The sequence below is a fragment of the Sesamum indicum genome, linkage group LG1 (genome assembly GCF_000512975.1).
Source record: "Sesamum indicum cultivar Zhongzhi No. 13 linkage group LG1, S_indicum_v1.0, whole genome shotgun sequence".
NCBI lineage: Eukaryota > Viridiplantae > Streptophyta > Magnoliopsida > Lamiales > Pedaliaceae > Sesamum > Sesamum indicum.
Window position 1 is genome coordinate 8,012,573 of NC_026145.1, and position 17,509 is coordinate 8,030,081.

At 33.7% G+C, this 17,509-nt stretch overlaps 2 protein-coding genes across 2 annotated transcripts; both read right to left on the minus strand.

Annotated features, from left to right (window-relative positions):
* LOC105158281 (2-C-methyl-D-erythritol 2,4-cyclodiphosphate synthase, chloroplastic-like) lies at nucleotides 7,093–9,570 on the minus strand. The gene is made up of 3 exons (XM_011074983.2): nucleotides 9,102–9,570; nucleotides 8,075–8,205; nucleotides 7,093–7,450 (listed from the first exon to the last, which is right to left on the minus strand). The coding sequence occupies exons 1-3, from the start codon at nucleotides 9,439–9,441 to the stop codon at nucleotides 7,217–7,219; spliced, it is 705 nt and encodes a 234-aa protein (XP_011073285.1). The 5' UTR covers nucleotides 9,442–9,570; the 3' UTR covers nucleotides 7,093–7,216.
* On the minus strand, nucleotides 11,752–14,993 carry LOC105158292 (DET1- and DDB1-associated protein 1). The gene is made up of 4 exons (XM_011074995.2): nucleotides 14,731–14,993; nucleotides 12,608–12,668; nucleotides 12,112–12,173; nucleotides 11,752–12,012 (listed from the first exon to the last, which is right to left on the minus strand). The coding sequence occupies exons 1-4, from the start codon at nucleotides 14,803–14,805 to the stop codon at nucleotides 11,923–11,925; spliced, it is 288 nt and encodes a 95-aa protein (XP_011073297.1). The 5' UTR covers nucleotides 14,806–14,993; the 3' UTR covers nucleotides 11,752–11,922.

Here is a 17,509-nt window from a genome sequence, read left to right on the forward strand (position 1 = left end):
GTAAGCCACTGCCTGCAGTCATCAAATTTTTCACCCTCTGTCTGGGCTCGTATAACCGATAGGATGAATTCGGCATTCAGCCCAAACTCTGTGTTTACCCCGGAACAACTCAAGGGTAAGCTGAACAGGATGCGGTCGTGCATGGCGCTTGTTGAATGACCTTGTGAACAGGGGAACTGGGTGGGGGTGGGACTATGATCGGAACACTGTTACAGATGAGTTTGGACGTTTGGAGGAGTTTTATCGGGTATTAACTTTTTCTATCTTAAATTTACATATAATGTGTACCACACCTAACATCTTGTTTGACCTCTAGTAAAGAAACATTCCACGTTTGCGACGTACATAAATTGCCTAATAACTGCCTAATGTAGCAAAATTCCGAGTATAAAAAAATAGTTGAACATGGAATACCGCACTTTGACCTGTGCACCCAAATGTTCGCAAGGAACACCGCAACGGGAGGCATTGCACGGTCCTCCGCACAACCAACCCGAGCAACCCAGACCGTATCTATCGGGGACGATCATCATATGACAGGTGAGAATTCAGGCAGTCGCCGTTCGCAGGAGGACTATGAAGATACAGCATTCTCCGACACACAGTCGATGCCGACTCTTGGTGGATACTTTCCTACTCAGGGGACACAAAGCTTTACATCACCATCTAGTAGCAAGCGCCCGACAAGGCGCGGGATGAGCGAATTGCACAACAAGAAGTGTGAGACACTGGACAAGTTGCAAGAGTCACTGTAGGAAAAGATTGACAGAACCGGCCAGAAAGCTACGGAGGCTATTGAGCATTGCGAGATGAGTTGACAAAGTTTAAGGATCTGCCTGATATAATCTTCACCACAGCATTAGAGTGTTTTCATAGTCATAGCACTTGAACGATCTTCCTCCGTTTAGATGATGAGAACAAATTGCGCTGGTTGTATTCATTGGAAAAGTAACTCATGCTTGTCATCTCGGACTATCATGGGTTAAATAGGTATTTGTGTTTAATTGGTATGTTGACATCTCGGACGGCCATGTTGTCCTTAATTGGTGTGTTGTTGCAATCGTCATGGGGCTGAACATCCCTACTCTGTTACTTTAAATTATTCGTCAGTTTATTATGATTGTTGATGCTTATTTTCTCAACTCGAGATCCCATATTGTCGTTATTTTTTAAAATTTCAATTGCAAAACCATGGCGAGTGCGAGTGATAGAGCTGTTGAGTACACAAATTCCTCCAGTGACAGCCCGGATACACTCGGGACTCCAGGCAGCAACAAATCTGCTATCCCTAACGAGTTTCATGCGTTTAAAGATTTGATATGCCCGGAGTTGTTTAGAGAGACTGTACCTCGTAACACTAGTGCACTGCAAGGCGAAGGATGGGTAGCCGAGATAATGACAACCCCACACACTGGCAGGTTTTACGACAATATTCGCATGACAAAAGCATACTTCTATGCATTAGTTGATGCGTTAACTTCTAGGGATTGCTGCCTCATGGTCAGACCTCGAGAGTGAGCTCCATTGAGGAGGTTGCACTCTTCATGCAAACGGTTGGCATGCATAAATGACAACGCGACAATATGGAGCGATTCCAACACTCACTTGAGACTATTCACCGTAGATTCCACCGGGTGCTTTCCGCTTTGTGCGCTATGGCACCCGAACTAATCACTCGCCCCAATTTTACAGACACTCATCCAAAGGTGGCTAGGAATCCAAATTTCTACCCATACTTTAAGGTATAAGTTGTATCATCATGGGTCTACTAGAGTTCGCCTTGCATTGTTAACTCTTTACTTGGCAATTCATCCATATAACTAATCTCTAGTCATACTTTCACATTTTTTTTCAACAAATTATAGGATTGTGTCGGAGCGATGGACGGTACATTAGTCCCTGCATGGGTTCCGCAAATAGATCAGAATCAATATCGATCTCGTAAAGGGCGACTAGCACAGAACATTTTGGCTATCTGTGACTTTAATATGAATTTTACGTATGTGTATGCTGGGTGGGAAGGGAGTGCACCTCCAAATGGTGAGTAAACTGGTTAACAAAATTCCATTATACACCATTAAAGGGGGACTAGCAATTCTTATATTATCAATTTTGATGTTGATTTATGAAATACTGTAGGCAAGTACTATCTAGTGGATGTTGGATTTACAAACTACCAATATTTTCTTGTACCTTACCGAGGTACTAGATACCACCTAGCCGAGTATAGGGGCCATGGTCGGCGATACTGTACCCCACAGGACCTATTTAACCATGCACATTCTCGTTTTGCGAAATATAATTGAGCGATGCTTTGGAGTACTGAAAAAGCAATTTCCAATATTGCAGTGGCGGATGCCGAGCTACCTTCTTCAACACCAAGTGGATTTAGTTATCGCTTGTTGTACACTTCACAACTTCATCCGTAGGTTCAGTCATGATGACATCATTTTCAACGAACCAGAAGATGAAATTCCTCCTGATATGGATGCATTTTACCATAGAGGACATCCTACCGTGACTGAATTAGAAGCACAACGCATATTCCGTGACAACATAGCAATGCAGATGCGGGCATCTTATAATCCAACGTAGGCATTGATAAACATAAAGTAATTACATCCGGATGTAATGTTAATGTGCAACTTTTGACTAGTGTGTAACAAGTACCAAATGAGGATTATGAGTCAAAATTGGTTAGGGTCGTTACATTCGGCCCAGTGTACTACCTTTAAATGTGTTCAACATATAATTTAAATGTTCGTAAGAATTTAATTATGGTATCAGCTCGGTGTATACATGTTTTACATTTTATTATCTTAGATTAGATGTTGCAAACCTGAGCATAAACCAAACCAACGACGTTTCTTACATAATTATTCTTGTTAACATTATTTTACACAATCATATAAGTATCTATTTTGCAGGGATGGCATATCGCAAATACTTGGAGTGGGCTGGCTCACATGAGGAGCATTGGACATTAAACGTTGAGCAATGCTTAATGTGGATGATCATTGACGACAACACCCGGGTCCCCATGAGAGATGATCATCGTGCGGAGGCACACATGTCGCAGTGGGTTCATGCATTACAACGGCATTTTGGGTATCATTACACACTAGATCAGGTCCGTCAGAAATTTTATGAATTGAAGGAGCGTTTTCGTCAGTTCCACGAAATCACTCAGATACCAGGGATTTATTATGACGTTGAAACATTTTGTATGGATTTTCCCCACGAGCTACGACCACATACAACACGAGTATGACATGCTATCACTTTAATTCAATCATTGCAACCTAACAACTGCCATTTTCAAATTAATATTTATTTTTCAATTCATGGTTGTCAATATGAACCTGTTGTAGATCTACCCGTTGGCTAGACGATACTACCAATACCCAGAGCCTCATTACCCCAACATGCTCGAGATATGGGGCCCAATTAGACTGCCGCTTGGTCCAACAGAGGTGCATAGTCACGGGGGGCATAGCCAGAATAGTAATGCACCGCGTAGTTTTGTGAGAGGTGGCGAAGATGCCCCCATTATCATCTCGGGATCTACTGCAGCAACGAACCAAACGCATACCCATATTGTCAGTTAGGATGTAGTGGAATAGGTAGCTCGTGGGGATGGTGGCCCATGATTGGCGCGCAATATTTCATTAGCGCCACGTCGAAGTCTAGACATGGGTTATGGAGTTGGCGAGATTGGATCATGGACAGATTACATTCGTCGCTTTGGCGTGCAATCCGACCGTGGAGGCCATTTTCATAGTGAGGGAGACAGTACAGCACGCTCATGGCGACCACAAGGAATTCCACCATGGTGACGTGACGGTCCTTAATTCATAGTGGTATTGTTGTAGAATATATGAACCAGTCACTTGTTGTCATATATTAATTACAAAGTTAACGGGAATATGATTTTGTGCGTCTTTTATCATTCAATGACTGATATGAACTGATTGTCGTAGTTTAATTGAACACTACCCGTATTAGTCCAAAATATATTTTTCGAACCATTGCAATATGTAGTTATAAATTTTAATTAGTTAATACTGAATTTTATGAATCTTCAAAATTATAAAAAATGAAGGATGCATTGGAGGGTTGATTTACATGTTAAAGGTTTGTATTTGATTTTTAAATATAAATATATTCATTTTAACCATTTAATATTTTGTATGTAATATTTTTCTACATCATTAGAATAATGAGAAAATTCTGCGGTTAATTCATATAATACATTATTTCAATAATATATTTAAATTTATCACCTTGCATAGAATGTCTAACAAAAATATTATTAATGGATTACTAGAGTGTATTTAATTATTTATAAAAGTGTATTTATATAAATTATATTTTTTCATTTCCATACAAAAATAATTAGAAAATACTATTTATTTTAATCCACTCACAATTAAATAAATTATATACATACATATATTCATACATATATATAAAAGAGACATGATTTGACAATGAACAGTACTTTTTGTCTCCCACTAACCAATATCAAACATAATATACTTATTTTATATTATCTCCAAAAACAAATCCAAACATATACACTATCTCTAACTAACACCTATTTATCTTTTTTTTTCTCTCTCTATCTCCACAAACCACACCAAAACAAGTTAAAAACAAAATCAAACATAATGGTAATTTTTCACTCAAATTTCAAATAAATAAATAAAGATAAAAAATGATTAATTATATTTTATCATCTGAACTATGATCATTTTTACACTTTTGGCATCTAAACGTTTTTTTGAATCAACTTACCATCTTAACTTTACGAAATTTTGCACTTTGCTATTTATAACTGTTTTTCAACCAGATTTTTTATTGAAAAACCACCACATGTCGTGTATATATAATATTTAAGGGTTATTTAATGTTATAGTTTTTACATATGCACAGTATGTGATGTTTTTCCCACAGAATTAATCAACAGACAGATGGTCATATATGACAAAGTGTAAATTTCACAAAATTAAGATTGTAAATTAATATAAAAAAGAATTCAATAACCAATAAAAACAAACATATATCGAACGACAGAATATAATTTATCTAATATATGTATATATATTAAGATAATAATATAATTAGGATTTCCAACTAAAAAAAGATAGGCAGACACGGTTAGGTTGGCAGCGTACATCCGAGGTTATGTGTATCTGCTGTCAAGAAGAGAAGAAAAAAGAGATGTTTGCTGGCATCCATATCCATTATTAATTAGAAGAATATTTATGACTTTCCAACCCAAAAGTCAACTCATGACCCATTGCAATTATTTAAATTAAATATTTATGAGCTTTGAAAATAAACTTTATTTTATAATTTTTACTTTTAAATTATTTAAATTAAGGAGAAATTGTAACAAAGATTGGAATTGGTGAGTCATAAATCGATTATATATAGCTAGCGTAATATATTTTTTAATTAGTGTATAGTTTCAGTAAAGTGATTAATCAAATTATAAGTGTATCACATTTGTTATGTGATTGGTTTGGTTCACTCAGACATAATTTGGTAAGATTATATTTATTTAAGCTAAAAATCGAGCAGCTCTTATCAACTTTTACAACTTATTGATTAAATATTAAATTGTTTTTCTTTAACATTCTAACTCAAACTTTTTTTCACTTTCAATTTTTCTTTTAACAAAAAACAAGTTTCACTATGGACTAACTTACAACATTCTTGCAATTTATTCCCACCAAAAAAAAAAAAAAAAAAACTATTGCAAAGATTTTAATAATACCCACAAAATCATTGACGAGCAAATCCGATAAAAGTTTTTTAATATTTAAACTAGTTATCATTGTACGTGGTTTCCGCGAGCATACCAAAAAAAATTGTGTGAAATGATAGAAAAAAAATATGAAAAGAATAAATTATAACTATAAATTATAATAAATGTGAAGAAGTAAGGTGAGAGAGAAATATTAAGTAGTGGGTAGTTAATTAAGAAAAAAATATATATAATTATAAAATTACTAAATTGACCAATATTTTTTAAAAGGAATAAATTAAATGAAGGGTAAATCTGGATATGCATAAATTAGTACGCTAAAAGATTTTCTTTTATAATAATACAGATTAAATAATCTTCTATTCCACGTTGATATTTTTTATAAAGTAAATTATAATATTTTTTTTTAAAATTTGACATAATTATAAATATCTTTCGTTATTTCAAAAATTATCAACACCCCTTAAATTTAACGGTCGTTTAATAATTAGCCCAATTTGTTAGTGTTTGTTATGTTTTTATCTATTGTTTATGATGAACTGACCAAAATACCCTTATGAACTATAAATTATAACTAAAGTTATTTTTAAAAAAAATCAAAATATTTTATGGACTAAGTTGGCATTCTTGTTTACAATTCTTCCATCCACCTCTTCCAATTTTCTTACCATTCGTTTTTCTTTTTAAATGACAATAAGATTTCATTCAAAAAATTACATAATTTCATCAAATATTAAGGGCATTAATATTTCTTTAAAGAGTAAGAGGATATTCATAGGTACGTTGAATTCAGGAACCTGATTGTAACTTACCTTATTTGATATTGATATCACCCGATTGACACTTATGTGCATGTTATAGTAACCTACTTTTTAATTTCAGTTACAGATTAATTTAATTATAACTTTTGATGATTTAACATTTTTAGTCATGTAATTATATTTCTTTTAATATTTTAATTCTATAACTTGTTAGGTTTACAAAATAGCTCTTCACATTTTTTTTTTAATTTCGCAATTCTAAAATAAAATTGCCCGAAATTTTCAATATTGGCGGGAAAGTATAATAATTTCGGGTTACTTTGTACATTTCGATTAGTTTCACCCTAAAACAATGAAATTCAAAAGGTTGACGGATTATTTTACAATCCAAATAAGTTACGGGATCGAAGTACCAAATGAATATAATTATAGGACAAAAAATATAATTAAACCCTTTATTTATTTTAAAATGGGACACGTGTCAATCGCACTTTGGTGTTAGAATATGCCCACCAATTACCAGAAAGAACAAAAAAAAAAAAATTATTTGCCAGAAAATTATGGAAACATGAATTATTTAAAAAGAAAAAGCATTTTAGAGGGATTTAGCCCAAATTTCAGCAGATTGGTAATAATCCAGACAGTAATGGTCCAAACACATTTTCTGTTTTTGCCATGAAAATCACTTCCTCACAAGAAGAACAACTGTGTGTGCTGCAATACTCCTGTTCTCACCAAGACTGTCAACCTTCTCATGAGTTTTGGCCTTGAGGTTCACAACCGAGGGATCGGCGCCAAGCAGCTCGCATAAGTTGGCCCTGATGGCCTCCTTGTGAGGGCTCAACTTCGGTCGTTGGAGTATCAGAGTCGAATCCAAATTCCCAAGCTCGTAACCGGCCTCATGCATCAGCCTAACCTAAAATGTACCACATCACTACAATAGATCAAAACACATGACGACAGGATAATTACATAGGCATTTCCTGTTCAACGTTATCAACTGCACTTTTGCTGTGAATTTCAGTTCAATGCTCGTTTACCCGAAAGTAACGAATTGATTAGTTTCCAAGTATATGTCGAAAATGGTTTGCATATGACAGTCTGTGAAGAGATGGCTATCGTTGTTAGCCAGGAGCTGCTTCACACATGTAATTTGCATAACGTAAGCAGAATACATCATTGAACCAGAGACCCAATCCTAACTCATATTGATCAACATATGTTTTAAGAATTAAGCATTTCAAGGCCATAAGGCAACTGCCACTGTATCAACGAGGATTTTTGTTTGTAGCAGAAGCTTCAATGAAAAAACTTATGTAGGAATCACATATTCACGACGAGTAAACATTGAACATTCTGTGCAAACTCCTTTTAGAGGGAGAGAGATGAACTTTCTACAGTATTATCTTGATCTACACAGTAGTATATGCAGAATCAGCAAAACCACGAATTACATGCAGAAAGCATAATTGCAGCTTGAAGGTAAATCGACTAATGGCATCCCAACTAACGTATATAAAGAAACGAGCGGAACACTCACCGCCTCCTTCATGAAAACAGAAGATGCCGCGCCTTTCCATTTAGGATCCGTGTCCGGAAATATCTGCCCAATATCCGGAAGCCCTAGTGCCCCCAGTATTGCATCGACCACACAGTGTAGCAACACATCGCCTACAAATCACATAACCGTATCTTTCTCAACGACAAAACTTTACCAGCTACTGGTATGTGCATGCATCAAAGAAAACGCCATGATTGAAGGTAGGGATTTCAAATCCCTCTTAACAAATCCTTGAATTTGCTTGATAATTTCATACTAGAAGATATTTCAAATCCTACGCTTCTTATTTTGAACTATGTTCTGCATTCTTGATAAATTTCAAATTCTTTTGATACAAAGTCATTTGAATTCCCTTTCATACAGCTCTCCATCAAATTCAAATCCTTCCATCCAAATATAACCTTAATATGGTTAAAAATTCATGCTACATCCAGTGCTTTGTATTATTGAATATGGCAAAAAAATTGAAATAAATTCGGCATCAAACTATATAATAGACAAGTTATATTAGTTGGGATTTAGTGCAAAAAAGCCTAATACAAAGTGAACTGCAATGAAACTTCTGACAAACACATAGCTATACAGGTTTTGATGTAATCTTCAGTAGTTGCAGGAATTCTACTTAGATTATGTTTGTTGGATATAACGGAGAAAAGAAATTGGGAGAAATATACTCTTCAATACTGATTTAATTTGGATAAGAATTTTTTGAATAATATATTATACTTCACTTCTCTTTTTTTCTAAATATAGTTTTTCTCAAATTTTCCTCCCAAGTCCAATAGAAAATTACAGGGACAAAATGAACTCCGACAAAGAAAGAAATTACGGCGGAAATTTGAAATACATCGGAAGCAAGAAAGAAAGGACTATCATAGTAAATAAAATTCAAATCGAAATTATGTCAGAAATGGAGATTAAATCGCAGTGAGAAGCAAGAAAATCATATAATAACAATAATTTGACCATATATGTGTATAAGTAAATATTCAGAGACATCAATTACCATCGGAGTGAGCTTCGCAGCCTCGATCATGAGGAATATTAATACCGCCGATGATGAGGGGATACCCCGGCTCCAGCCGGTGAAGATCGAAGCCGTGGCCCACGCGGAAAGGCAGAACTTTCGGGGGAGTCGGAGATTTTGCCTGCGGCTCGGCTTCCACTGTGCTGGCGGCGGCAACCACCAAAGCCGGCGGAGAGAAGGACGCGGGCCTCGCGGTGAATTTCAAATAGGGAAGCGAGCGCCTTACGACGCACGCTCCGCGCAGTTGCCCTGGGGATTGTTTTGAAGGGGTTTTAACGGGAAAGGGGCCCGCGTAGCAGAGCGAGTTAGCCATAGCCATAGTGATGAATTCTTGGCGGGCGTGGGTGTGGGTGTGTGGGCGCGTGCGGTGGCGCGTGCGGTTGTACCAGCTGGGTCAGACAGACGGTTAAAAATGGGAAGTTTGAGAGGCTCGTGCAGCACGGGGTTGAATATTTTGATTTATGTTGGGGAGCCACGTGGCGTTATTACATTATTATTATTTGACCATAATAAGATTTATAAATTTGAATTTTAGTTTGGGTTAATTACACTTAACCCCCCTATAAAAATATAAAATTATATTTTTCTCAAACAAAAATTTTAAATTTACACTAACACCCCATAGAAAATTCTCCGTTTGCACATGACTCCTTTCTATTAGAATTTCGATTATCGTTAGTAAAAATAATTACATAAATTCTTAATTTTTCCTCTTATGTAACATATCATGTATATATATATCCTTAAAAAGGGATAAATATAATATATATATATATATAAATGGAGTGAGGTTAACATTATTGTATTTTTTTCCCTATAAGTATACAATTATTATATAAGGATGTTGATGTGGAGTAAAATTAAAAAAAATTATGTAATTTTTTGCTAATACCGCTATTTTTATCCAAATCATAACAAAATAAAATTAGATGTAAATGGTGAATTTTCAAAAAGAGAGTAAATATAATTCTAAAATTTTTTTAAAAAAATACATAATTTTATACTTTTAGAGGGGTATAAGTGCAATTAATAATTTTAATGTTTGTTTCAAAGCTGACTTTGCAGCAATTTTACACTTTTCTATACAAATATTTCCCATTTCTTTTTCCTTTTCTTAATGGTGTACTATGTACTTTGAATGCTGTAGTTCATGGTGACTAGTTTATGTTAGAAATTTTAAATATTAAATATTTTTTTAATATTAAAGTAAGTTTGAATAATATAAATCAAATAAAAAATTTGAGTTCAAATTTTAAGATAATTTATTTATAAAAAAATAAAAAAATATTGTTCATAAAATTTGACAAAAAACAGTACCTTCTACATGTGAATGGATGTGTCAAAAAGATTAAATATTAAATAATTTAAATATTTAAATAAAATTGTGATTCAAAGTTTTAAAGTTCAAATTGGTGACGTTACAGAGTCCAATTGACTAATTTTAAGAAATTAATTATATATATGGTGTTTGATTTCGTATCAATTAATTATATTTAATAATGATATCAAATTCAATTTTATGATATGAAACCTTTAAGAGTCTAAAATACATATACAGTTTAATAATCAAAATTAAAATTAAAATTAAAAAAATGCACCACTTGATTTTATAGCACGTAAAAAGTGTGGTAGGAATCACCAATGCAACACAAAAATAAAACAAATTATAGTTTTTTTTTTTTAAAGTTCGGTATGATTATGAATACTTTATTATTATTTGAAGAATTATAAATATTATTTTTAGATAAAAAATAATTGTATTGTCCCTAAACGCTGAAGTGGGTATTATTATTTTATTGTGGTTGGAACTTTTTCAAAATTGAAAAAACAAATTAGAAAACAATATAAAAATAATTGAAAATGGGTAAAATAAACATTTTATAGGAAATATTAGTTTATAAAGTATTTCATAAAATTTTATTTATAATACAAAATGACATTTTAATTAATTCAATAAACCCTAACGAAAGCTAATGGAATAGTCTCGTTGATAATCGGACATAAAATCAGAGAATCACTTACAATTTCTCAAACAAAAAATTATTTGTAGTTATATCAACTCTCGTAAAAAGTGATTGTAATTTACTCTAAAAAGTAATTGTATCTTATTGTTGCTGAATTGTGAGGAAAGCTGCGACGCCTCACATCGAAAAAAATGGAATCGAACACACGACCATATAACCTCACATCGACAAAAATGGCATCGAACACACGACCATATAACCTCACATCGACAAAAATGGAATCGAACACACGACCATATAACCTCACATCGACAAAAATGAAACCGAGCACACGACCATCCGACATAAAATAGTCCATCTTTAGTAATTGAGCCATCCTAAATTGTCACAAACAAGCAAAACATATCTCTGCTAGAATCTACCCAGAACAGTCGACGGGATTCAAAATTCATATTCAGATCCCAGCAAAGGGGAAAACAAGAACCTAGTACCGAAATGACATATGCACGCCACATGTACGAAAATTATTTGAAACAAAAGAATCAACCCGAATAGAAGCGTGTATCATAACAAGATTACCAAAAACAACAAAAATATCAAGAGGCAAATATAGAGTATAAGTTATATCCAAATTAAGAACGAACGCCATTCATCACAGAGGAAGATGCTAACAACGCAATTTACCAATTTTTATTTATATATGTGCTTAAAAATAAACACCCCCTTAAGTTCACAACAAACGAGTACCAACGAACCTTGCCCATGAGTTTTCAGTAAACACACATACTCTATACTAGCATCTACATGGAGAACAGTATTCACAAGTTTTATAAACCTCAGATGGAGTTATCAGAAGCAGACGGCCTGGGAAGCTTCGATGCCCTCTCTGGTGACGGATTATCACAAGGGGCTCTCTTGCTTCTCAGCTGTACAAGTAGAAATGAGTCAGTAAATGCAACGGGCAGACGTCTTCTCGAGAGACAAGTATTCTAAAGATGCCGGATAGAAGTATGAATAATGCTAACCTTCTCTTCGGCCGGTTGATAAAAGTGTCTCAAAAGAATGTTTTTGGCTTCAGGAGCTATAACTGAGAAGTGACAAATGAGATAAAAGCTTAATGAGGAAATATTTGAACGTATATTGAGGGATTCACAATTGGTTCTTGTTTTTCGATGTTGCATGCATTTGCCTGATGTGTAATGAAAAGGGGCTAGCCCCAATTCAGTCGTGCACGAAACTATCAACGTAGTTTTTATTCCGGAATATTTATATTTCTACTATCTTCGTCTTTATTTTTTTAGATCAAACATAAGTTCTTCCAGAAGTTATGGCTATTAATTACAATAAAGATATCAGTGCTGAAGAGTATATTTCTAGTCTAGGAAAGATCTCCGAGTGATTCATCAAATAATAGCTAGCAGAGGAAAAACCATACAAAGATCTTATACACGACATAAAATCAGGAAACGGCAGATTAGATTTACATAGATGACATGAAGAAACAGAAATCATTCACATTACCCTGATCAGGTGGTGGGAGGGTGCGGTCATGAGTAGGCCGATACGTAACAGGCGTCATTTTCTGGAGACAATAAGCAAGGTGGTTTGCAGAATATGAGACAGTAAACAATAAATTTCTAACAAATTCACAAGACAAACAGATGATCCATGCAACTAATAGAATAAGGTAGTGAAAAAATTGCCAAAAACAGCAGATCTATTAGCTCCTGAAATAAACAAGTGAAAGCATTGCTATAACAAACTCAATAATATTGAAAGAAACAATTTAGATAAAATTTAGTGGGAGTTGCAGCTGCAATCTCTGTGGCCAAGAAAAATCTGTACTGTGTTTCAATTTTTCACGAAGGTGCAGAATCCCAAACTCTAACCATCATAAAAAGCTTAAGCATAAAATATACTAACAAGAAGAAGTTCAGCAAAACATGAACACACACTGCGGCATCCAAACAAGTTTAATCAAGAAGAAAATGTAGGTTAACCCGCATTCTCACGAGACCGGAATACATCCAAGTTTTGTCTTCTGAACTTTAACTTCAAATGATCGGATTCTGTACGAATTCAACTATGATCATTAAATATGCAATCATTTTCTCCCTCTATGGAATAATATTGTTCTTCTGAAGCTAATTCAGTGAAGTTTCATTTCCTCCAGAACTCTAATACTTCACTTCATGTAGAACAGACAATGAAGTCCACGAGCTAACCAGAAGCAAAACGTTTAAAATTAGCAACTCTTTTGTACCAAATGTTTGCTATTTATCTTCAAGTGAGATTTAGTTGAATTTAGCATATCTGAACTCCTTTCAAATGAAGCCTCACTGGTGGGTCACCATGTAATTGCGTTTCGTTCACTTATTATTCTACCTATCAAAGTTAAGGCTCAACCTGGATATCAGGACTGTGTACTTCAGTATGAGGTATGCATGAAAGTTAGCTGCATAAACATCTAAAATGTGTAAGCTAAGATTTGGCAGAAAATGATGCAGGAAAACCCAATTTCAGAGCATTGACATTCCAACTAAGCAAAGCTAGAGGAGTTTTAAATTCTTAGGTTGAATTTCTTGAGCATCTTGACCAGTGTCTGCCAGTGATTTCAGTGATTCTTTCACTTTCTAAGCCCTCTAATTCAGATATGTCAGAATAGTTAACTCCACGTAATAATATGAGGTAATGATGTTGTTCACACAGCCCAAAAGGAAAGCTATATCTCAAACAAACACGAGGACATAGAAATGTGGTGATGGAATAAGAATGCATATACAGCGCACCATGTCTTCTGCATTTAATCCCGGGAAAAAGGAAGATATCTTTCCTATATGCTATATTTGACAAAATAGCATAATGAAGTTATCTTAAAAGCTATTCCCATGAAACACCAGCGGAAGTATGTAAATCCTTTTTACCACTAATTCTCAACTTATCGAACAAGTGTGTCATGTTCAATTGTCACCGAATGAAATTTCATTCAACAACCAACACTCTCTCAACTCCCATATATCCAAAACAAGCTGTTATATATTTACACTTGTCAATACCTGACACAACAGACAAATGACGGTTCCGCCATTTCCCACAAAACAGAAAGACCTGTTATGTATTCCGGTTGGATCGTCTACCACATGGAATTCACGACACGGAACCATACAACATTGTCAACTAGTTCAAACTAGACAGCAAAAAGTGCAGCCAGAGTTCCAACCACCCATGATGTTTTGCTCAATTACCAAATGCATTTGAACCAAAATCATGCATATGCAATGTGCAATCAGCTAGGACTATAAATCAAGACAAGGAAGCCAAGATCACCCTCAACAAGACTTTATTCACTCATTAATAATTCACACACACAAATTTTCAGCCTCTTTACCCAAGAAAATAAAAAGAATACCCATTTCTAGAAACCACAACTTCATGCCATTGTGAACACATCAACAAACCCACATGCCCTAATACCAAAGGGGACCCGAAATTCATAGCCCACAAGTCAGAAGACGAAAAACAACAGCAAAAACAAAAACTCATACCAACAAAGCAGAATTCTGCAAGAAATCTTGCAAAAATCCAAATGGGCGCATAAAAATCCACAAAAGCAGAAACCTTGATGGAGAAAACAGAGTGCATACCGAAGGATTGGCAGGATCATTGGGCTTGAACTGGCTGAAGTTGTGAGGGTCGAAGGAAGGCCAACTCCCGAGCATTGAATCATCAAGAAAATCAAAACAACGGGAATTGAGAAGAATTCAGAGAGCAAACACCAATATTTTCAAGAAATTTGCAGAGCCCACGTATATATAAACACACACACACACAAGGGGGGTTGCGGTGGAGTTGCAATGACAGATAGGTGGCGATTGGCCTTGTGGGCAAGTGTTATGGGCAAAAGCATTCCAATTTATGAAGGAAGCTTTGGAGTTTTTACTGCCAGATAATATTTGCCAATTGCAATTAATTCTTGTGCCCATCTTTTGATGTGTATTTTAATTGCGTATTCTTGAAAGGAAATTTTAATTCAGAGTTTTTTGGAATCTAAATCAATAATATGGATACATCTATCTATCGTATAACTAATTTACAATTTAGAAAAATAATAAATTATATTGTAAATATATATCACACTTACTCTATGACTAATTTAATTCGATCAAATTTAATTTGCATAAAAAAAATTCTTTCTTGATTGCACGGCTTTTTGATGATTCTCTTTGCGGAGATTGTATGTTTGTAATTGATATTAAATTTAATATCTATTTATAATCATTTAATTATCAAAAAAAAAGAAAAAAAAATCACTTCATATTATTATAAAAGCAGACTAATATAAATATATGTATTTTGATTTAAACAAATATTCCGTATTTATAAAATTCAATCTTGACCATGTGGATAGAACTTTATTTGTACAGAAGATTGTAAGTTTACTTTTAGTTACTTTTGATGTTATTTTCAATTTTTAATCATCAAAAGTTAGGTATGTGTATATTTGATTGAATGGAACTATCGAAATGGATAAATATGGGGTAAATTTTCCCAACTTGAAATTCGTCACACTTATTATAAGATTTTAGCCCATCTTATACATCCCATGAACCGTGATAGTTACCCCCAGGTCCTTGATAGGTCTAGTCCACTAAGTCCGATTAATTTATTTTTAATTGAATTGGACTTAAATAGGAAAAAAGAAAAAGGGAAAAAAAATGTCATATGATAAGTATTATACATACATTCATATTTCGTAGAGTTTTGTAGTATCCCAAAATACAGTGTTTGTAGTCTCCCAAATTTATGTGGAATCAAGACTCCTTTTGTACACACCTATAAATAGGTGCTCCTATGGATACAACAAAATATAATTCATACTATGTGTGTTCTCATATTAAACCTCTCCCAAAAAACTCTCTTTATTCTTTCTGGAGTATCACCAAAATTTTTAGGGGTTTAGGGCATGTGAATTTGGGTGGATAGCTCTGGTAGCAATCCATGAGGGCGAGAAGAAAGTGTCAATCCAAAGAGCCAACAAAGGGTATGTTTGTAGATTCAAGAAATTGCTTATCATTATTGTGCATATTACGGATCATATGTTAATTTCGAAATTATTTGAACAAGATTATTTTTATTTTTCAATAGACAATAAATTTGAAGGTTACCGTATTCACCCAGTGAATTTTTGTTATGTATTAAACAAGACAATATTAAACATGGGAATACCAAAAAAAGATAGAAAATCAAAACTCAAATTAAGATGATTTAAAAAAAAAAAAAACAACAACATTTGTATTATATATATATATATGTAAAAATGCAAGCAACTCTTCTATAATATTGCAAATGAATAAATTACTTCCTTATAAAAAAAAATAGAATTTTATCCCTTGTATTTTTTAAAATAATGCAATTTAACTACTTTTTTTATATGAAAAGTAGTTTGTCCATTTGCAATATCACATAGTAAAATGGATTAAACCCTATTCCTTTGTTTCGATCCACATTATACTCTACCCATGGATAGATATATCCTTATATGGTATTTAAATCGATGAATTTGAAACAAAAGATTTAGAATTCATAGTAACAAATTCATCAAATTTCTTTAGATAATTCAGTACTGCAAAGAATTTTTAATTTTTAATTCTATTTTGAATTATATTTTGATTTTAAATTCATTTAATACGAAATCCTTCTTTTAAATCCATTTTCTGGAATCTAAATCATTCCGTACAAACATACCCTTTGGATAAAGTACATCAAGACTTAATTAGATTTGTCTAATTACATTAACATCCGTTGTAATTTACAAAGTTACTCTAACTCCAATTGTCATTTAGAGACAATATTCAACACTCGAGTAAGTGTTAATGTTATCCTAATTGCAACATACCACAATTAAAGTGTTGAGTGGAGGTTGAGGGGCAGTGTTGGTTAGTTGAGAGAAGTTATTACAAAACAAGGGTAAATACGCATTGGATAAATTAATGAAGATAATTGGGTTTAAACCAAAAGTCACGGCCCGGCTCTTAACAAAGTAAATGTAAAATAAGAGATGATTAGCTATTAAATCATCCAAAGTAAGTGATGCTTTGGGGGGAAAATAGTCATATCAGATTTATTTGTAAATGTAAAGTGTTAATTGTGTGGTTTGAAAAATTACGATATTTTTATCGTCTTTTTACATCTAACAAATAGATTTATCAATTAGTAAATTCACACATCAAAATAAAAATGAACGAAAATCTATATTCACTCCGATTGACATACACACTTATTGTATGTCAAACAAATTTTTTTATACTAAAAATATATATATAAAGTGAATATGTACCTCTCCACATGCACATGAAGATTTATAAAAATAATTTAGTGATAAAAGATTTATTTAACTTACAATATATCAGTAGAGGATAAATA